The following is a 22,539-nucleotide window of genomic DNA, read 5'->3' on the forward strand; positions in this document are numbered from 1 at the left end:
ATAATCAGAAATAGCACACTGCAAAGTAGCCACCCTGTGGTAAAACATATTAATTAATTCTCAATAAGACATATTAGTAATGTTGACAGAATAATTTAATGAATTGTGTCACTTTATCATAGGGCTCAAAAATGTTTGTTGCTCCAAGCAGGTTTTGGGGACCCAAAATGGCTCTGTTCATAGTTAAGTTTGCAGACCCCTTCAGAGGACCAAAAGGCATAGATTTCAGCAGGAGCACAGGGGACATGTCCCCTTCAATATTTACATTTACCCCCACCCCATCACAATAAAATCCTGAAAGTAGCAGAGGGCTTGTATTTTTATAATTATTTAAGCCACTTCCACCATAAATTGATTCAGGTAGGGCACAAATTGATGCATAAAACATAGTGTTTGACACTCAAAATTTACCAGGGAAGGACCTCCAAACCCCCCAGTTTTAAAACAAAACCTAGACTCTTGATAGAACGAATACAACAAACATATACACAGATGTATATAAGACACCCTAAATATGTGACTTAGTTGAGCCTTTCTTTTTGCATTTGCATGGGTTGCCTTATCATATCATTTAAACTACTGTAGCTGCTCAGATAGTGTGTACCTTTCTGCAAAGCCACTCCTACTGTTGTTAACTTTATTTAATTGCGTTTGACTGTGTATGACTGGCAGACTCAACAAGACACATTATGAGTAGTCTTTGTATCCAAAATCATTAGACCCAGAATTGGACTTAAATTTAAACTAATTGACTTGATAAGATAAGATAAGTAGCCTATACACGTCATTTAATAAAAAATGGACCACTTTGTCAAATTAAGTTAATTGGCTGACATTTTAAAAATGAAGTAAAAAGCTGAAAAGCTTCTTACAGTGTGTCTATACACAGTGTAACCGCAGGGGTGTTTGGAAGTTGAGATCGCCGCTATAATACAGGAGAAACTACAGTTCCCAAAATGCAATTCGAGGGGGCGGGGGGTGGGATTTCCGCTTCTTTGGCACTGGAAGTGCTACATTATCGACCGGGCTGAAAACCGTTCCGTCTGTTTATATTTTGGGTTTTTGATTTTACCTTATCAACTGCTCCAGACAGAGTCGAGTGGCCTCAAATTGACAACCGCAAGACGGTTAGGTTCTTATTAAACGACCCACAAAGCAACAAAAGTAAGTTTATTTTGTATTTTGTCGCTTCGCCACAGTAAAGTAACTGTTAACGCTCTCATGGCTATACCATAAAATAAGTGCTAATCTGCTAGCTAACTCCAGCTAACATTTGCTCTTGAACATGTTGGAAATAAAAAGATGTGGCCACTGGTTTGCATGTTTAAGTTCAATATATCATCGTCGCACACCATACCACGGCCATTAATGCATTTTATACGTAAATATACTGTGAGTTATCAAAAGCTATAGCTAGCAATGCTAACGTAGCTGTTAGCCGAATAGCAGCTAGGCCTGTAGTCGTTACACTTGTGGTATCTCAATTGAAGTGAGACCTGTTATACTCAGTTTATGGCCCGCGGCAAAATCTAGCCCCCAAAAGCTGGCCCCCAACCAATTTTAAGTTCCAAAAAAGTGATTAACCCTGGGAATTGATTTTGTACTTGTAGAATATAAAAGGTACAAGAATGCATAAAACGAGGAGGATCCCCTGACAGAGGTCCTAGCTAAGCCATCAAAATTCCCAATTCCTAAAATCCTAGAAGCGTAATTAAGACTAAATCCTATATGCCAAAAATCCTGGAAATTTCTTAAAATCCGAGAAATGTGCTAAAACCCTAGCAAAATCCTAAAAACCCACACATTTCCCTAAAATCAGAGTAATGACATACAATCTTGGAAATGTCCAAAAATCCTGAAAACTTCTGAAAAACCTAATAACGCCGTAAAATTCTGGCCGAGTCCTAAAAACTTAGAAATGTGCTAAAATCCTAGAAATAACCTGAAATCCTCAACACATCTAGGGGGCTGCTACGACTGGTCCCTGGCCTCCTGTCATTTTGCAGAAGTGGCCCTTAAGCAATGCAAATTGAGTACCCCTGGCTTAGATAATAGACAGCTTTACATGTACCCACGGTATATCTGGTGACCTTTCGTGACTGTTTAACTGAACATTGTATTTCCATCAGCTGGCCCCTCCACTGCCTGTCACCATGCCCGCCCTACTGGAGAGACCCAAGCTGTCCAACGCGATGGCCAGAGCCCTCCACAAACACATCATGAGGGAGAGGGAGCGCAAGAGACAAGGTGAGCCCTCACTGTGTGTGTGTGTGTGTGTGTGTGTGTGTGTGTGTGTGTGTTTTTAAACAAAACTTTTTGAGTGTACACTGTCAACACTGAAGAGGTAGAAGTATTGTATTTGTGACTGCAAATATTATGTTCTATCGTTAAATAGTGTGATTGTGTATCTAGAGTTACCATTTGAAATTTAGTCTATTTTCCTTATGCAATAAGGACTCTGAATTCTGTTTGCTTTTTGCCCAAATACGCAGCTCTCTGTTGACTTGAAACAATCTTAGATGATATACCGATAAATTATAATTGAAATTGATGGAAACCCACCTTAGTATAGTGCCATAATTTGCAATAATGTTTTTAATATTTTCTCCACATGTGGACAAATACACTAACCCTTTAAGTATAAAGAAACTAAAATCAACAAAACGTATTAAAAATGTAACACAACAAGCTCCGTAACCAAAGGCCATGTATTGCATGTGATTACATTAGATTAGGATAGTTGGAGTATCATATAAAGTGTCTGCTTACACATGTATCAACAGTTTACTGTGAATGCGAAGGCTCTGTAGAATGAATATATTCTCATACTTCGATGAGTATTGTTGTAAGTGAGGGATTTGAATGTGTTTCCATCACTGACAAACATGAATATAATCTTTTAGAGGAAGAAGAGGTGGACAAAATGATGGAGCAGAAGATGAAAGAGGAGGAGGAGAGGAAGAGGACAAAAGAAATAGAGGAGAGGATGTCTTTGGAGGAAACCAAAGAACAGGTTTGGGAAAAAAAACAAACATTTAAACTGCAACCTGTGCATCCAAGTCCATTTGTCTGTGCTGCCTTACCTGGCATTAGGCCAAATGATGTATGGCAAAAATAGATTGTATAATTCCCAATCTAAACTTCAGGTCATGAAGATGGGGGAAAAACTTCAGGTACTCCAGGAAGAGAAGCACCAGCTCTTCTTACAGCTTAAGAAAGTACTTCATGAAGAGGAGAAGAGGCGCAGAAAGGAGCAGAGGTACTTAAGATGACGCTGCTATTCATTACCTTCAGTACATAAGAGTTTGGGGTATTTTTCGCATTCAGTTGCAGTTTTGTCCTTTCTAGCGATATCACAACATTGACATCAGCCAGCTATCAACCCAGCCTGCCCATGCACGCAGGACAGCACCTCCTCAACATTCAAGGTCAGGCCGTTTTCAAGTATTAATATGTCTAACCTCACTTAGGCTATTAGGAAATTAGTCTTTTTGACGTTATTATTAGTAGTCAAGTGCTCCGTGTCTTTGGCTCTCTCAGGCAGTCCAGTCAGCCACAGTCGACCTGGTGCACTACTTGGAGAACGTAGTAAACAGCTGTTCCCAGCTGCTGTGATTCCAGTGAGTAAAGGAGTGTTTCACTCAAAAGATCTGATGTCTTTTCATCAAATATTTCTCTAAAATATCTCAACATATATTAGATAGGTCATATGTTTTGAGTATTGATTCTTGGTGATTTGCACTTTCTTCATGGAGATCTGTCTATATTTGGTTTTCTCAGTCTTACACCTTTTTATCTTTGTGCTTTATGAGATGTAAATTTAGTTACCAGTCTTGCGTGTTACACTTTTTAACCCTCCTCCTCCTCCTCTTTTAGGCTCGTCACTATCAGACGCCCGGGTTCAGCTCGGGCTCGGCAGAGCACGGTCAGTTCAGCGGGGGCCAGGGGGTCCATGAGCCCTACGGGGTGGCTCAAGCCCAGCATCCCTCCACCTACGCCCCCGGACCATCAGTACCTGTCAGCTTCGCCAGCAGCTCTCAGATCAGAGGTAAAGGACACGTGTCTGTTTAAGTAGCAGAAATCACACATCTCTAAGATAAGAAAACATACACATTGAACTCAGTTTCCATAAAAACACCTCTTTAAGTGTTTCTCTTTAGATTTTGCATCTATGAATTTCTCGTTTCTTTGACTCAGACTGACATTGTTCTCTGTACTTGTTGTGGCATGCTCAGATCAGTAATTTGAACCATTTCAGAGACAAAGTTGCTTTTGTTCTCCCACAGGTGCGTCTGCATTTCAGGCCATGCAGTACCTCCCCCACCAGCAGCCCGGATACCCCGTCCACAGTCACTTCACCTCCCAGCCTGGTCAGCTCCTCTGTCATCATCCTCCTTGTGTTCCCACTGCTGCTTTAGACTTTTTTATGCATATTTATAACAGTCATGCAGCCCAAATAATACACAAAAAATAACTTGAATATTTGCTATGTTTTTGATGTAAATAATTGATTACAAATGGTAACCTCTGTGTCTCGTGCAGGATACATTCCAGGAGCAGGAATACCGCTCCAGAAGCAGCTGGAACACGCCAACCAACAATCAGGCTTCACTGATGCAGTAAGAAATGAAATATTTACAGTCTACTGATACAGACGTTAGTAGGAAATGAGTAACTCAGGAGGATATGATCAGTAAAAAGGGTTGGTTTAGTAAGCTTAAGCTTCATCCTATCCTTTTTAATTAACGCCTTGATGGTAGTTATTGTTTATTATGGGCATTCCTCTTGGAAAATTGTTATTAAGGACAGAGAAAATACCAAGAACTAATTGTAAGAGCTTCATTTCTAACCTTTCATAAACTGGGAATTGGTTGTTTTTTTTTTTTTTTAGAAATTGTGATTTAAAACACTGAATATGTACAAATGATAATCTACTGTATTTCTTATTGGTAAGTATCAGACAGAACATGGAAATCAGTAATGACGTTGTAATTTTATATGTAAATTAAAATTTAATAAATATTATATGTAGGCAAGGATAATTAATTAGAGTATAGGTTTAAAACAATAACGAAGCCGGTTAACCCTTTGAAATCTGGATTGACAACACTATAAGTATTTAAATCTGTGCAAGTTTTGTTTTTTTTCTTTGTTTTGAAAACATTGACCATTTGGCAAAAAATGTAAGACAAATTGGGAAAAAAAAGTAGATTTGCAAAATTATTTTTAAAAAAGCTAGGGGAAAATATAAAAAATATATAATTATACAGAATGATATATTTAAAATAATTATTTAGCACTTTTTTTTAAGGTCATTTTTCCTTTTCTTTTTTTTTTTTTTTAAATCCCTTTTTGTACAGATTTTCAGGTAATCTTGTAATTTTCTAATTTTGGGCAAATTTCTGGGTCATTTCTGCTTAAATTGCTCATTGCCTTCTGCCAATGTTTTTGAAAGAAACCAGGTCATTTTTCTTAGGTTTCAGAGGGTTAATTAACAACAGTGACTCATGGTGAAGGGGTCAGATTAGATAAGTTTGTACTTCTTCTCACTCCTTTTCAAATATGTAAACCAAGTCATCAAGTGTAGAAAATCCCTTCCTTATCTGATAGTAGTTTTTATTCGGCCTCATTGATGTTCTCACAGGGTGCTCTGAGGCCTATGCATCCACCAGCTATGCATACTTCTGCTCCAGGACTGCTGCCCACACCATCGATGGCGGTCCAGATTCCCACTGCAAAGGTGAATCCCCAAAACATGCATGCCGCTCTTTTTATTAAATGCATACTATGCAAGATTTTCCTTTTAAAAAGAAAAATGTTTAGACTCATCAAACTCTGCAGTCTCCGCTCTCTGCCTGTTATATTTTTTACTTTCTGTGTTCGAGATGTTTATAAGCGTGTACCCCTACAGCGCTCAGGTGAGGCTGGGGCGACGGACCGTAAGCAGCAGGCATCAAAGAGACCTGAAAAGCATTAATATATTGAGGCAAAATGCCAAATGAAAGTAAATCTGGTTGACTTTTATCCTTTCCATTTGAGCAGGAGAAGAAACTACTTGGTTCCAATTATTTCTATTTGATATCAGCCTTTCTATCCAATCATCATGTGTTTCTGTTCATGATGTACTTTACATTTCTGTTAAAAAGTGAGTCATTTCTTCATGTTGTTCCACGTTCCCGTCTCCAGGCCCCGTTCCAGAGCTCTCCCCAGGGTGCTCCTCGTCACGGCTTCCTCCCCCACAGCCAGAGCGGGCAAAGGTTCTACCACCACGGCAAGTAACTCACAGCCACCGTCACCGCCACGTCACAGCTTCACTCAAAAGATTCTGGAGAACCTTTCGGACGAGTAATGAATCAGCTTCTTAGCAAAAAAAATAAGAAGAATTTGGTTGGATTATGCCATGTGATTTGTGTTTTTACTTCCTGTACAGTACTTTCTTTGTACTTCTATCAGCAGTCCTCATGCTTCTGTGCTTCTGTAAACATCCCTCTTTCATTTTTTTTTTTTTTACATAACTTCAAATGTTAATTTGTAAAATAGATTATTTTGCCTACACTGTAAAGCCGTTCTGAAGGTGCTCATGTGCACTCAAATGTTAATATCTTGTATAAAGCAGGACAACATGAACCAGAGCTTATTCTTTGTATACTAATATTCATAATTCAAAAATCAGTGGATCGGTCAGTGTCTCTTCAGTGACAAAAAACAAGAATCAGGGTTCCCACGGTCATGGAAAACCTGGAAAAGTCATGGAACCAGTAAAAATCACCATTAGTTTTGGAAACACTTTTTTTCTTTAAAATATTGTTTTTCAACATTTTTTCTTCTTTTCCCCCTTTTATAAGTAACTTACTTTCATACGTTTTCATAGAAAACTTTTTTCTGTTTTTTTTTTTTTTGTTTGTTTTTACAAGGAAACAGGTTTGGATGTCATGTTTCCTTAAAAAGTTTTGATGATTTCTATTCTTTTTTTTTTTAATCTTTGGTGACTTTTTTTTTCTTTTAAATCTTTTTCATAGAAAACTACAAAATTAGAGTTTCAGACTTACATGTTTGCAAAATGCTGGGCAAGAAAACAAGTATTTTGGGTCCTTGAAAAGTCATAGAAAAGTTTTGAAATTTTGTCCATGACAATGTGGGAACCCTAAAGAACAGAAATGAACTTCACAACACTTAGTTCAATTTAGCGTATGGTGATTAATTCAACATGTTTCCGCTGCAGTCACATGCACACTGAAGAACACTACTTTGAATTCAACGCTGTGCTGCTGACTTCAATTAGCGTCGGTTACCACAAACGAAGCCGAGATGATCGGTTTTCTGATAAAATTAAGGAGGACTGTCAGTGTTTCTGCACAGTCCTCTCACACAGAATCAATCAAATCTGATGCTGTTTTAAAGCTTTCATGTTGCTAAATAAAACGATAAGCAAACGTCCAACAGTTTGTGTCATCTTTATTTTTTTATTTTTTTTGGCCATGGAGACATTCTGCACAGTTTGGATTTGCTGTATGAACACAAAGTAAGGATACCAAACTTATCTGCCTCCTGAATCATCGCTCAAAGTTCAGCAGTACGCCAAATTACATCCCACTCACAATCAGTGTCTCTGAGGACCGCTGCGGAGCGGATGGACTTTTTTTTTAAGAGATGACAATTTGTTCTTGAAGCAGGGTTAAGAAACAATAAGAAACCGAACCTTGGTGTGCCATGTTGGTAACCTTTTTTAATGAACAGGTGATAAAGTAACCAGCAGGAGGGGCTTGTTCAGATCTCCAAAAATAAAAGTGCCACACAGAAAACCCTAGTATTCAATCCCGTATGGCACACACACTGAACAAGCAACAGAACAATGCAGATGTAGAGTTGAAGCCCTTCATAAAACAGGGGAACATATAAAAAAACACGTGACATTATCACCACCTTCCTTTTCCCTGATGGCAGGCAGCTACTGAATATTTGTAGACCTACTCAATCATTAGTGAGAGACCGTCCGACTTTTTTTTTTTATCTATTTACATCTGTTCCAGACTCAGATGTGGTTTCGTTATGTGTGCATGTACATAGAGAATGTTTGTTTACCGTTTCCAATTATTTATTAAAGTTCTAATTGGACCCGAAGGAGGGTCAGAAAACAGAGTGAGGGAGAGAGAGTATGAAAAACAAAGACGAAAAGAAAGAAAAAAAGAGGGAGAATAGCATTGACGAGGCAATATCCCCTCCTTTTCCCACAGGTCCAGTGCATCTCGATTGCCCCTGAAACAGAATTACAAAAGGGAGGAATGAGAAGAAAGAGGAAAGAAAAGTCAGAGAAGGAAGGTGTGTAAAGGGATAGTTCAATCCTAATTTTTTATTTTTTTTAATTGGGTTGCGTGAGTTACTTATCCAAAGTCAGTGTAGCACAAACAGTAAATGACAGCCGGCATGCCTCCAATTTGGAGAAGCAGGCTGGAGTTCGACATGGAAACTAAGCAATCTATTGCAACAAATTTTAGCCACCTAAAAAGATCAATATCAGTTCAAGTGTACCTTATATTGTGAGTATTTTCACTGCTTTAGCTTTCAGTCAGACAGCTTCAGTTCCCCAAATATGCTCTCATCAAAGCCAACAGGAGGCATTAACAAAAACAGTAATTTTACCTCTCTGAACACAGGAGCTGCTGGTCTACCGCTGCCTCGATTAGTAGGTTTGTGTTATATTGTGACTTTAGTGAATCCAAACAATTTTTTTTAAAGGCCAAAATCACACAATAACACAAAGAAGAGAAATGTTTGAGGCAGCAGTAGACCAGCAGCTCCTGTAGTCAACAATAAAAACAATAAAAACAAAAGGCGTCTGACAGCAGCACAAGAAAAGTGATGTTGGTGTCAAAGGGTTAAATAACTTTTTTTTCTTAATGGAGTCTGGTCTTAAAGTGAGTGATATAACGGCATTGTTTTCACTGTCTGACAGTAGGGTAAAGTGGTGAAAATATATTCATTATAGTGTACACTTAACTCGTATTAATTTTTTGAAGTCTAAAATATGTTTTTTGTTTGTTTTTTTGGGCTGACTCCTCCACAGCAGTACATGTCTTAGCTTCCATGTTGAACTCCTGTCCGCCCCACTGAACGTCATAAACTGTCTCTGGATAAATACCTCACACGACCCCACTTTTAAAAAATCTGAACCATCACTTTAAGAAAAGAAAATAAAGCCATGAGACAGTGTTTTAACTCGCCTCTGCGGAGGAAACATTGCACAACCAACAGTTTTAACATTTTTTTTTTTTTGCGGACACTTTATTCTACAGCCCACGGTTTGCAGGTGAGAAAAGTGCGCGAAAGAAAGTGCATGAAACAGTTTGACCCCACGATTACAACAATGCTACGAGCTGTTTCTTACAGGAAGCGACTGGCTAGATCAGGCTGTAAAATAAGGTGCAACCCACAGAGAGAGAAAAAAAAAATACAATGTAGCTCAAAAATACAATAAGAAACATAAGCCTTCATTTATATTCGGTAGTGCTATGTAAAAACGATACACATGCTTGTAATAGTGTTAACATGAGACAAAAGTACATGAAGGGGTAGGCAAATCCTCACTTACCATCGCTTCTTACAGGCTTTAATACACTCATCCAATTAGTTACATTTCATCAATTAGAAATCTTTTAGTTTCATTATTATGTCCAGTTTAAACAAATATATACAAAAAAAGTGATAAAAGCAATAAAATGGAAAAAAACATGGATATACCCAGAATAATGGATATATATGATTGTAAATAACATTTTAAAATTATAGTCTTTTTTTATATATATACCAAAGACAGTAGGCGATTTGAGGGGGGACGCCGCCCCCTTGTTAGCAAAAATGTGTCCCCCTTGTTAACCTACCATCTCTCTCCGCCCTGAGTCCACACCCTGACGCCATCATATCCGACTATTACCGATAATGACTGAGAGCTGTTCAATGTTGACGAAGCATTTCTATTTTGACAGGTGTTCCCGTCAGTTTATGCTGCCTTGTCAAAAAATGCTACTGTATCTCACTCCTTTATCTCACTATTTTAACCAATCACCAGGCTGCAGTGTTCCTCGTTCCACTTTTTTAGGTTTGGATCAGTGTGCTGGATAACCTGGGGGTAATGAAAACAAAATAACAGAATGGAGTGGCTCTGTTGCTATCGTTCTGCAACTTTTGACAGTGAAAATGCAAAAATAACTGAACTGAACCGGACTGCTTGGGTGGAAACAAGGTTTTTTAGCACTGGTTTAGCAACTCAGACCAATTGCATGTGTTATCCCACTTGATGCTACTTGGCCAATCAACTCTCTGCATTCCCTATAGCACTACAGCCTGAGTGAACAGTCAGAGAAATATGAGTTGGAGAAAGTAATTTAGCATGGTTGTAAAGTGAGAAAAGGACGCCGCGGAAATGTTGGTTTTACTCAAAAATGGACAGATTCTTCCCACGGGCAGTTTAAAACCATCATATGTCTCATCATATGTTCCTGACGGCGATTATTAAACGCTGTAATGTAAAGTGTCACGATGACGCAGAGAAAAGAGCATCGTTCCAGTTAACGTACCCACTCAAATCTGAACTCTGGGCACAGAAAATTACTGAATTTACACAACTCCAGTGAATTAACACTGAATCATTAGATGAGCTGGACATGAAACGCGGTGGTGTGGAGGTCAGGCTCACCTTTTAATGATTACCAAGTCGCCTACTGCCCCAAGGTTAAATCTAAACATCAAATCTCGGCCTCGCATCTCGTTGACTGGAGTTGCCTTCCCCTTGGTCCAAAGATGAACAGTAAACTGTACATGTACATGACATTACACACACTTGCACTTGCATGGCACATGCTTGTGGCTTGTGTAACACCCAAACGCGCACACATATCACACACACACACACACGCACTCGTCTTCAGGCAGGCTGGGGTCAGGCGGTAGTTGGGGGGTGAGAGGGCAGCTGCATGTCGATGACAGCTGTAGCTGTGTATTTACCTGCAGTGGCTTATTTACCCAAGGCTTTGATGCCAATTGCAGCTTCTTCATCCATTGCATTTAGAACAGTGATCTGAAAGAGCGAACAGATGAAGATTTTTAAGATGTTTGAATTTTTCCTGCTTTCGTCACTTGATCACTTTTAAACGTTGAAAAGAAGAAGCACCTGCCCAGAGGCACTCCAGGTAATTTGACACCCTTATTTTAATCCCAGATTATGCGCATCAACGTGGTTTCAGCTGAGAAAATGTGCTGCCTGATGTTGAATTTTTGCACATAGACAACAGGATTGAGCTGATTTACTGTAACGGCCTGTAAACCTTTAGTCATTTAATTGATTAGACAATCTACAGAAAATGGTGTTTCATATTTAATGTTGTCGGCTTTGCACTGTGGGTCAGACAGGACAAACACTTTGACAATGTCACCTTAACCCTTTGAAACCTGGATCGACATCCGTTTTCTTGTCCTGCATTTAAAGGCCTTTCACAAAAACACACATTTACAAAAACGAAGCAAATTGGTTTCACTTCTTTGAAAAACACGGAGAAAAAAGACCAGCTTGGCAAGACGTAAAAGGGGACAAGAAAATTACATAAAAAAAGATTTTTTTTAAAAAAGAGGGAAGAATTATTTGAAAATTATCCAAAGAACAGGAGAAACGTTTTATAAATATAAAAATGTTATATTTAATATGTTACCGGAAAAACAAATTAAGTACTTAAAACCTTCTCTTAGGTCATTTTCTTTTTTGTTTTTTACTCTTTTTTGTGTGCTTATTTTCAGGTATCATTTCTTTACTATGTTTTGGGCCATCTCCCATGTTTTTTGATAGAAATCAACCAATTTGCTCTCAAGTTTCAAGGGGATAAGCTCTTTTTTTGGACAGAAATCCACAATTAAATCATTAATTAAAAAAAAAAGTTTGTTGTGTTCCTAATCAAGCACATTAGTTATGCTAATGAGGGCATCAATAAAGCTAAATGATGAACTAAGACACTTGTTTTCATGTCTGACATGCCCAGTAATCGTTTAAATCCAGATCTTGAAATCATTTTGCTGCAGCATTAAGATTCTTAATGTTTTATTATTGATAGCGCTGTGTTCATAAGAACTCGCGATGCTCTTCCCGGCACCATGAAAGCGACACATGGCCTCAGAACAGACAGATAATGTAGAAAAGAGTGTGAGGCGAGCGGACAGCACTGACCAGGATCTCCTCTCCGGCTTCATGCTTGCTCTCTATCTCTTTGCCGAGGTCTCCCTCGGGAATCTTCAGGTCCTCTCTCACCTCCCCGCTGTCCTGGAGCAGGGACAGGTAGCCATCCTGGATCCCAATCAGCTGGAAGAGGGGAAAACAACCGAAAAGAGTAAGTGGATTTATTTAGACATTATTCTCTTAAGTATGCACATGTGATTCATAGAGTGTCATCCATGTTAAGCTGTAAATTAAATACTTTCTTTTCATTTTTTTGTTGTGATTTTAGAATTATCTACGTTATGTAGCACTAGAGAGGGCAGCGGTGAGGATCATTATCAGCTGTGCAGGTGCGTTTTTCTTTGTTTGTCTCCTGCAAAGAGAAAAGATCTGTTTGCTCAGACGACCGCAGAGACACTATTGGTATGTGTACGTTTGCTTGACCTGCCGCATATTAAATATTTATGTGGCGCACAAGCCGTGGTTTTCTGCAAGCGGCAGCAGTGATCCAATCATAGATTCATTGATTCGTGTAGTTTAATTTATTTGATTTGTGTTGACGGCGCTGCGTTACATTAGATGTGATTGTTCACCTTTTTTAGCCTTTAATATGGTAATCTGTGTCCATTTTTGAGTTTCTGAGTTGGTGTCTGATTTTGTTGTTTTACTGACTTTATGGCTTGATAGTGGAAGTTTGATTTCAGAGGTTAACTGTAAATGAAAAAAATCAAAGCTATAGGCCATTATTTGAGTTTATATATAGAAGTATTTGATCAATGTTTTTTTTGTTAGATGCAGAAATAAGGTCCGTGGGTAACACAAGCTTAAGAGACTTTCACGTATTGTCCTACGACATAAAATGCATCAGTAAACACCTCACTCGTGAACTCTTTTTGTGAACAGCTTTTATGTCTGGGATGCACCAAATAAGGAATAATTTATTCTGAAATCAGCTCTAATCAGAGTTAAGTAAAACTAAGTTTAAATTATAGGTTCAAATTAAGCAGAGCTCTGCACCGCTGAAAATGAATCACTGTGTAGCTGAACAAAGTTTTTTATCTTAACCTTTTCATTTCTGTTTTATCTGTTTTATTTCGTTTTATTTGTGGTTTGACTACTTTTATAGTTTCTTTTATTCATTATTTTATATTGCATTATTTCTGCTGCCTACGTATCTCACTTCTGCTTTGCTTTGTTTGTCAAAGCACTTTTTAAACTCTGATTTTAAAGGTGCTAAATTAATAAAGTCATTATTTTTATTATTACTTATTCAAACAGAATTTAAACTGAGTTTCATCCATAAAGACAGCAGCATTCCTGTCTGTCACTGCCATGTTTGACAGTTGGTCCAATCTTCCTGTTCAGCTCCAAAACAGTTTCCTTGGTGAACTGGTATCTTGACAAAAAACTCATCATCATTATAAAAGTCAAGTGGGCTGAGTGTGTCTCTAGATTTGTTTTGTTTCTTTGCTCTATCCATCTCAAAGAGGCAGTCACTGTAAAAGTTAAACCTCGTCAAAGTTAATCCTTGTTGGTGCACGTGTCTTAAAAACAAGTGGCTAAATAAGACTACAGAACGTTTGTTTGCCACAGAGCTAATTTTCTACAGTTATCCAAAATCCAATGGAAAAATCTCACAGGCTTTTTGATGAGGGAACCAGGGCAACATTAGCTTCCAGGCTGGCCTCCTGAAAAACATCATCCCTAAGACACTCTATCGATTTACACAGTAAAATTTCATAACATTTCAAGTATTTTCCTGTGACATTTACTAGTTCTCTTTCTAAGAAATTCTTAGTTGACTAATAATCATGAGGCTTTTTCAAATAATCATCCGACTGTTAACTGTCCCCCAGCGGCCATGCAGAATTATCTCTGTAAGTCTTGTGCTTATTAAAGCATATCTGTGGATATTAATGTGATATCTGAGACATGACTATTCACACAACTCATTCCCCTCAGGCGCACCATCACAAAATCACTCATCAACTCACAATTTATTACTGACTAAAAGAGGCAGCCCTAGTTTTCTGCCACCAAGATTTTAGATAACAAGTAAAACATTTGTTCTCAGTACAAGTACACGGCAGGTTATACTGTATTTTAACAATACACTACAAACAAGCTACCGTCTCAGCTGTCTCACCTGGTAATCCATTCTCTTGATGTTGGGGACGTCCATGTTGTGGGTTGAGGGACAGATGTCTTCATACTTCTTACCAGAGAAGATGTCAATACCAACCAGGTGGACCTGCACGAGCACAAAACACGCAGAAAGCATCGATCACTATAACATATTCATTATCTAATGAGTAAAGCAGGTGCTTCAGTAACTCACCGTCCTTTAAAAAGAGCATTTGGCTATGAGAGCAACACACTGAAACATCATTTATAATATATATATATATATATGTATATACATACTTTTACAGTTTGAACTGTAACCCAGCAGGAGCACATTATTGTTCTCGTTCAGGCCGAGTGTCCATTAACGCGCATTAATATTAATGACTGTGACTGTGAGCCTGCAGTGAGAATTATATCAAAACTGCACTGCATTTTATTAAAGTCAGTCTACATTGGAAAAAAAAAAACAACAACTTTGCATTCTAGTCATAGATTAACCCTTTGAAACCCAAGCAATTGGGCTCGATTTCTTTCAAAAACACGTAAAGAGAGGGACGAGCAACTTAACAACAAGTGGCCCAAAAATTATAAAAAAGATACTAGAAAACTACCTGAAAATTTGAAAAAAAGTGAAAGTTTAGAAAAAAATACAAAAAAAAATGAGCTGGAGAGAGTGCTAAAATGGTTTCTAATACATTTTAGAATCATAACATTTTCCCTTTTTTCTGTGATATAAAGAGTTTTTATTATACAGTTTTCTGGCCTTGTTTTTTTAATTAATATGTTATAATTGTCCAAATTAATTTTCATTTTATTTTCTTGTCACTTTTCACTATTTTTTTTGTAGTTTGCACAACATCTCTTGTCAAGTTGCTCATTATGGCAATTTATGTCCTCGTACATCAGCGTCCCTTGCGTCCCCGCACTTCAGGATTCACTGACCTTAGCGTGGCCGTGCTTGCCAGTCTTGGAGGTGGACATCTCGACGATCTTGCAGGGTCGGCCTTTCAGGACAACAAAGCCATTTTTGCGCAGGGCTGAGCACTGCATGGGGTAGGTGGCGGATGCCCCGGCATCACCTGTCTGGAAGTCCAGCTCTGCATCTGCCATGCCTGCTGTGGAGGTCAACACACGGGACGCAGACATTACAGTCGCTGTTGATTTTGTGTCTTTATGTGGTTGTTTTGTGCCTCTTTGTAGTCGTTTTGTGTCTTTTTAAGGTAATTTTGTGTCTTTTTTGGTTATTTTGTGTCTCTGTGATCATTATGAGTCTCTTCTTGGTCGGGACGTGTTAATATGAGTGACATTTTGCAGGTGAAGGCCAGGGGTGCAAGTGACGCACTTTTATGTGTGAGATGAGTACTTCATGCTTTTACTAAGCCTAAGTTGTCAGTACTAGTGTGAATCTGAGATATAAACATGTTATTTTCTACAAAACTCTTTTCTCATCAAACAAAAGGTTCCAAAACTAAAAAATTACATGTTTTCTCAAAACAAACAATCATAAAAGAATTTGCCCAAAGAAAATACTGCATCAAATTCACAAAAACATGATTTAAATGAGTAAATATCTGATTAAAGTAAACAAACTACAAATAAGACAAGGCATTTAAAACCATCTTCATTGTTTTGTAGTGTTAACTTTTTTCTTTTCCGAAAATGGTAGCATTTATACATAAAGGTAAATCAGACATACAGACAAAAAAAGCAGTTATGATGATGTATGTGATGATTTATTAAGAGTTCGAGGCTGACATTCAATACCACCTTTTGGTACTTGACAGGTTTGGATACACTCTGCTTTATATATTTAGACTGATTGCACAGCCACACTGAAAATAATGTCATAAACATAATATTTCATATTATCTTCTTACACTTTCAACTTGTGTTCACTTGTGCTGATATTATTATTTGCTTTCAGGTCCGACTCAGCTTTATAATGGACCACGCTCTTGATCTATACTTGCATTTATATCTTACCTGTACAAGTTAGACCAGTGGTTTTCAACCTTTTTTTGATAAAGGATCCTTAAATTAATACACATTAGGTCATGGAAAACCATTTGATAAAATTTCAGATTTTGGATTTTGAAATTTTAAATTAAACAGTCCCGGACCCCAGCGTGAGAACCAGTGAGTTAGACCATGAAGTGAGACAAGCATTCAGAGCTACTCAGTGAATATCTGTCAGTATCTCAGCAGAACATTTCATTCAATGCTGAGCTAAATAAAGCAGAAGAAACATGGCACCTGTTAGCCACACCGAGCCCAGTCCTACTGAAAAAAATAATCACACAATAAATTAAAACAAATTTAAAGTTAGAACTGGAGTTTCATTTTTGCTGCAAGTTTAACTGTCAATGTAAGTGGCAATCTATGAGTCATTAAGGGACTGTACTTTATTTATCAGAGTAGTGTGACTTGAGGGTTTGTTTTTGAGCTACAAATACTTTTTCCTTGACCCTCCCTGAGTAAACTTTAATAAAGCATACCAGTATTCAAGGACTTGAAAATATGTCTACTTTCCATAAGTGCACTAAAATACCACTATTACTATTTGCAATTTAGTGTATTTTTTAAAAGTAATGCAATTTACAATACATTTAAAATAAAGTATACTTTATACTGAAAAAAAAACACATAAGTATTGCAGAATTAGTAAGCTTATTTTTAGTACATTCAAATTAAACTTAATACAAAAAGTATACAGTTAATATACTTAACCCTTTAAAGCCTGGATCAACGTCACTTTTCTTGTGCTGTACTCAGACACCTTCACAAGTATTTAAACCTTTGAAATCTGAGCAAATGGGTGCACTTTCTTCTGAAAAAAAGGGCAATATGCAACTTGGAAAGAACTCTTTAACAAATTGCATAGAATAGATTTAGAAAAACATTTTCAAAGAAGCTGCGGGAAATGTTGAAAAAAAAAATAGCACCTTTTTTTTTGTAATTTCCTTGTTTTGTTGTTTTTTCCATTATTTTTCTTTATTTTTTTCCCTTCTAATATTCAGGTAATTTTCCTATTTTTTTTTCTTTTTTTTGTTTTGTTTTGTTTTTTGGGCCAGTTCTTCTTAAATTGCTAATTGCTTTTAACCTGTTTAAATACAATTCTCGTCATGTCTCAAAGGGTTTAAATTAGGCCCAAAAAGTACAAATATACTTGAAATAACTTTGGTATACTTAAAATATATTCCAAATACTCTAAGTTATATACTAGATTTTTTTCACCAAGAAACTAACTCACAACATTAAAATACATCAGCATGTTCCTAAAAACATCTATAAATGAGAAGTTATGCTTTGCTGCTTAATTAGCGTTAGAGTGGCTGTTGACCGGGTGAAACATTAAACCAAAGCCGCTAATCCGCCCTCTTGACCCATAAATCAAAATTCAAGCAGGGGTCCTCGGACTGATTTAACCACAATGCATGCTGTAAACCGAACGTACAAAAAAAACACAAAACACTTAAGAAACGTATCTGTAAGTGACTATTTGTTGCATGTTTGATGTCCGCAGTGTTGAAAAGAGGAGACTGACTGCGGCCTAGTGCGTGCAGAGCGTGCCACTGCCCGCCGTCGGTAACGTGCAGCGGTCGGTGTCCCCGCATCCATGCGCACTGACTGAATGCACTCAGGCCGAGGCCCTTCTCATAAAGACATTCACCCAGCAAAATTGCAACCTTAAAAGCACTCAAACAACACTATATTAGTGCAGAGCTCCATATAAACGACCGTGACTATTTAAACCCCGTCTGTCCGCTAACACGCCCACAGATATGGAAATTGATTGAATTCTGGCCCGCTAGTGTACAGTAATGACTAAGCTAATACTCGTGATGGCTACGGCTTGAGCCATTTAAATCATGCAGTGTGTTGAGTTTAGAGCCGGTGGAGTGTGTGTGAAAGCATTAAAAGTCTATAAAATGACATTTTTTAGCCAACTCTTAATGTTTTCGCAAAGTTAAAACAATTAAATATGCGCATATTTTGCCATTTAAGCTAACGAAGTGAGACTGAAGCACCCGTTAGGATGTGATAAGTTAGCTAAATGTGCTAGCAATAACAAGAGCTTTTACTTCATGGGGGCGTTCAAAGGGAATATGTCGGCTTCAGACAGACATGTGCATAGGATAACTCGTCTGCTCAGGCGCAAACACGCCCCGTCTATTGGATGTTTTGATAAGGAACTTACCCTAGCGATAATAGCTCTTCTCTCTTGATATTTATCAGCCTTTCTTCCCTTTAATTCCTCCTCCTCCTCTTTGCCTCCGTGTTTCCGTGCTCGTCTGACCGGGGGTCTGTCTCCTCGGTGACTCGCTTGCGACGTCGCTCCTTTTTTTCTCTTTAGCTGTCTCTTTTATTCCTCTTTCATTCCTGTTTCCTGCGCTCTCCTTTCTTCTGACCCTGCTTTGTGATCCAGGTTACCTCGTAGAGAGGTACACGGACCGTTAAAGTCAGCCACCGGGCCGAGAAGAATCAGAGCCCTGGACCCCGCTATGTCTGTGCTGTCTGTAGCCTACACTCCACCTTCTCTGTCTCTCCCTCATCCAGCTCCTCACCACTGCCAGCGCAGAAAAATAATCCCAACACACCACTTCCCGTGAGAACTGTCACAATAAAATCCCCTCATTAGTAATTACACGTTATTACAATGCTATCATAACATTATGACGCCATGAGAAAAAGAAAACAAGGTCCATTTACTAGCTTTTTCAAGTCCTTTCAACTGCATGTCACGGTTTTCATCAGAGGATGGAGTGAGCGCAGTTGTCATGGAGATAGCAGTTGTCACGTGATGTAAGCATGCAAAGTCAGTAGTTTGCAACATTCCATTCTAAAATGTAGGTGTTCCATTGTATTCCAGCGTGATACAATGTAAAATGTCAGCAATGTATTCTAGAATGTAAAAGTTACACTGTATTCCAGCATGCATGATACACTGCAACTGCAAAACAATGACTACAATGTATTCTAGAACGTGGAGGTTACACTGTATTTCAGTGTGTATGATAGGCTACAATGTAAGTGCAAATATGACGTACTCTAGAATGTTACACTGTATTCCAGTGTGTTTGATACAATATAACAGCAAAACAAATGCCATGGTGTATTCTAGAATGTATAAGTAACATTGTATTTTATCATGTACATTGTAACTGCAATACATCTGCAATGTATTCTAGAATGTATAAGTTACACTGTTTTTCAGCATGTATGATCCAATTTAACTGCAATACAATGCTTGCATTATACTCGGAATGTAGAATAGCGCCTGACCGATAATGGACTTTTGAAGGTTATTACCAATATTGACATTTGAGGGTTAAAAATAGTTCTATCGATTAACACATTACACAAACAAAGAAAAACGTTATTAATAAGCATCACAAGATACAATTCAGTTGGAAAAATAAACTTGTCAGTACTCTCTTTTGGACAAATAATGTAATGAGGACACTGTAAAATTACCTTAATTTACATTTCATTGTAGGGGTCCACCCTAAGGGGAGGCAAACAGACATGTTTGGGGCCTCACCAAAAAAACAACTGCCCTAAAATCCTCTTAAGTGGGGCTCCCTCTAGTGTCTGTATTAAAGCTGGATGTTCATATACGGAGATGTGTGCATATGATATTATTCAATATTTTTGAAAAAGTGATTAAGCCAACTGATCAAATGCATTGTTTTCATGGAATTTACTGAATGCCTTTTTGTTAGGGCATGGGGGGGCTTTGCCTGGCCCCCCAGAGTCTAGGATAGCCACTGTATTTTTGGCATTTCTGTGCAGCAGTTATATATATGTTGAAATATACACTGCTAGTAATATGGCTGCAATGAGAACAATCCAGATGATAAAAATCATGTTAGTCATGCCCTAATGTGGAGTGTGATGTTATATAACATAATGTTGAATGTGAAAAGGATAACTGGGAGCTTTCACAATGAGGTGGACATCAGATTCTCATTGGACCTATGTTATGGGAAAGTTTCTTATGATTGTGTGTGAATTTTCATTCATTTATTTTAATATAATTGTATTTTGTTTGGTTTATGTTATATACATTTATACATTTCTGTCACACGTTTCATTTTCTAAAAGATGTGCTAGGTTTAAAAACGAAAGCATAATTCCATTATTGGTGGGTTAATTTAGCCTTTCATGCCAATGACTAAAACGTGAAAAACAAATTCTTCTGTCCTTCAACTGACATAATTGCACACTCTTACATTGAAGGTGAAATTGAAACTTTTCCGGTCTTCCTTTAGCTCATTTAAAGTGGCTTGATGCTGCTCTCATCCGAATAAACCTCGGCAATTTGGCATGTTCTGCGCATGCGTGGCTTTTCATTCTAGTGCAGCATGGACCACTCGGCTTCTCCTTATTCAATCAGTTCACATGGAGCTCTTACTGTAAATGCAACCATAAATATATGCACACATTTGACATCTATTTTTTACACGTTTCTATTGCCTAATGACAAAAACATATTTATGTTAGTTTGTTTCCAAATTAAAAAAAATATATAAAAAGCTTTGTTACCATATTCCAGATTTCTACAGACTCAAGTGTCTCTACTTGCATTTTAAAGTAAAACATTTCTCTTCCATTTACAGTGTTCTAAAAATACAAAGTATATATAAGAGTGTGTTTAAATGACATTCCACTCACTGGCATTTAATAAACAGAATCCAGGTATCTATTTTTTAAAAATGATTTACCCTGCATCTTTAAAAAATGTCCACAGTGCTGTCACACTGCCAGCTCCTCTGCTGATAATAACTCCCTCTGCTAATAATAATTACACTTCTAATTAGAGTCTTTTTTTCTATGCAGAGACTCGTGGCTTCTGTGCACAGCAAATGGTTTCGTTGAACTTGGCAGTTCTCAGACCTGCTGGGTTAAATTTAGTACTGTGAAACTGGAGTCCTGTGACCTATGTACTGAGGGCTATACTTAAAGGCATATAAACCCAAAATGAAAATTCAGTTATTGCTTTTTTTTAATCCTATAAGTTAATAAAGTTTATAAAGTCCTTGTGCATAAAAACAGCCTTTACAAACTGAACAGAGGCAAAGGAATTTCTAATCAGTATAGTTTCTAATTACTCTGCAATGTAACACAGTAATAAAACAAATGTATTACTTTGTAAATAACAGGTACATTTTTTTTTCAATAACAGGTTTGTTCATCATATAAAATACCAACATGAAAGCTATCGCCATCCACCATCATCATCATCATCACACTAAATGCCTCACATTGGAGCAAGTCTTTCCCTCCCCCTACTGACCAAGACAATAGCCCGATGAATCCGTTCCACCGTTTAACCTTTTAAAACCTGAGGAAATTGGCTTGATTTATTTTTTAAAAAACATGGGAAGAATGGATCGCAATGGGCAACTTAATAAGAGATGACCCAAAAAGTAGCAAGAAATAAAAATGGTTGCAAGACAATTATCTGGAATTAAATAAAAAAAAGTTAAAAACAACAATAAAAAAACACCTTAAGAAAGTACTAAAATAATAATATAGATTTTTGGGGGGTCATTTTTTAATTTTAGCCCTAAAAAAAATCTAATAACCAACTAAACTGATGTATTATAAGTTTCCTTCAAAATGTTCATTTATTTTTCCGTCATGTACTTTACATGGTGATATAGCTTAAGTATTTGATTATGGCAGAAATATGAACATGAAATTTCTCATATGCACACAAACAAACACAATTGTTTCAGGTAGATCCTTCTTTAATGTTCCTGTATGATAGGCCTTTATAGTGTATCACAACCTGCAGTTATTAAGAAAAGCTTGAAACCAGTAAGGCTGGTGCTTCAGCTGTCTAAAAACTTTACTTGAGTATTTTATGCTACATCTCTGGGGAAAATATTATACATCGCACTGCAATTATCTGACAGATGTCATTACTAAATACTTTTAAAATTAAGATCGTACTTTAAAAAAAAGACTTTTCCCTCCCACTTTCTTTATTGTGCACAACAGGCCACAGAGATACAAACAGATGGGCCTACACAACAAAATAACAAGACAAACACTAAAAAACAATCAAAATAAATACAACTTATATGAATATTTTAGAATGCCAGAGTTTGTCGTATATGAACAACATTATAGCATGACCATTAAAATATTGTAAGGTCTTTGTAACTTTTTTGTTGTGTATAGATTCTGTTTTGTTGAAATGTATT

At 37.4% G+C, this 22,539-nt stretch overlaps 2 protein-coding genes across 6 annotated transcripts; one reads left to right on the plus strand and one right to left on the minus strand.

Moving 5' to 3' along the window:
• The first annotated feature begins 998 nt into the window (after positions 1-998).
• gps2 (G protein pathway suppressor 2) lies at positions 999-6,627 on the plus strand. Of its 4 annotated transcripts, none has more exons than XM_042511991.1 (11): positions 999-1,164; positions 2,130-2,247; positions 2,904-3,013; positions 3,147-3,259; positions 3,328-3,428; positions 3,541-3,620; positions 3,877-4,048; positions 4,287-4,370; positions 4,543-4,619; positions 5,645-5,740; positions 6,187-6,627. In XM_042511991.1, exons 2-11 carry the CDS (start codon positions 2,154-2,156, stop codon positions 6,277-6,279), a joined length of 1,020 nt encoding a protein of 339 aa, XP_042367925.1. In that variant the 5' UTR covers positions 999-1,164; positions 2,130-2,153; the 3' UTR covers positions 6,280-6,627. The 4 variants fall into 4 exon arrangements, with proteins under 4 accessions (XP_042367925.1, XP_042367927.1, XP_042367928.1 ...); XM_042511993.1 differs by having other exon boundaries at positions 3,334-3,428; XM_042511994.1 differs by having other exon boundaries at positions 1,000-1,164; positions 3,349-3,428.
• An 811-nt stretch (positions 6,628-7,438) lies between these two features.
• Positions 7,439-18,887, minus strand: LOC121961898 (eukaryotic translation initiation factor 5A-1). 2 transcript variants are annotated; one of them, XM_042511997.1, is made up of 6 exons: positions 18,525-18,887; positions 15,269-15,438; positions 14,346-14,450; positions 12,212-12,343; positions 11,002-11,074; positions 7,439-8,256 (listed from the first exon to the last, which is right to left on the minus strand). In XM_042511997.1, exons 2-5 carry the CDS (start codon positions 15,434-15,436, stop codon positions 11,012-11,014), a joined length of 468 nt encoding a protein of 155 aa, XP_042367931.1. In that variant the 5' UTR covers positions 15,437-15,438; positions 18,525-18,887; the 3' UTR covers positions 7,439-8,256; positions 11,002-11,011. The 2 variants fall into 2 exon arrangements, with proteins under 2 accessions (XP_042367931.1, XP_042367930.1); XM_042511996.1 differs by having other exon boundaries at positions 15,269-15,441; positions 18,525-18,886.
• Between the last annotated feature and the right edge of the window lie 3,652 nt (positions 18,888-22,539).

This window comes from Plectropomus leopardus, chromosome 23 (genome assembly GCF_008729295.1).
Source record: "Plectropomus leopardus isolate mb chromosome 23, YSFRI_Pleo_2.0, whole genome shotgun sequence".
Classification (NCBI taxonomy): Eukaryota; Metazoa; Chordata; class Actinopteri; order Perciformes; family Serranidae; genus Plectropomus; species Plectropomus leopardus.

Coding starts and splice junctions, on each gene's coding strand:
- gps2 (XM_042511991.1), top strand. CDS start 2,154: ATGCCCGCCCTACTGGAGAGACCCAAGCTGTCCAACGCGATGGCCAGA. Junction 3,429..3,540: donor GCACCTCCTCAACATTCAAG/GTCAGGCCGTTT, acceptor TGGCTCTCTCAG/GCAGTCCAGTCAGCCACAGT. Junction 3,621..3,876: donor TCCCAGCTGCTGTGATTCCA/GTGAGTAAAGGA, acceptor CTCCTCTTTTAG/GCTCGTCACTATCAGACGCC.
- LOC121961898 (XM_042511997.1), bottom strand. CDS start 15,436: ATGGCAGATGCAGAGCTGGACTTCCAGACAGGTGATGCCGGGGCATCC. Junction 14,451..15,268: donor GCAAGCACGGCCACGCTAAG/GTCAGTGAATCC, acceptor GTGCTCGTGCAG/GTCCACCTGGTTGGTATTGA. Junction 11,075..12,211: donor AAGCCGGAGAGGAGATCCTG/GTCAGTGCTGTC, acceptor TCGCTCTTTCAG/ATCACTGTTCTAAATGCAAT.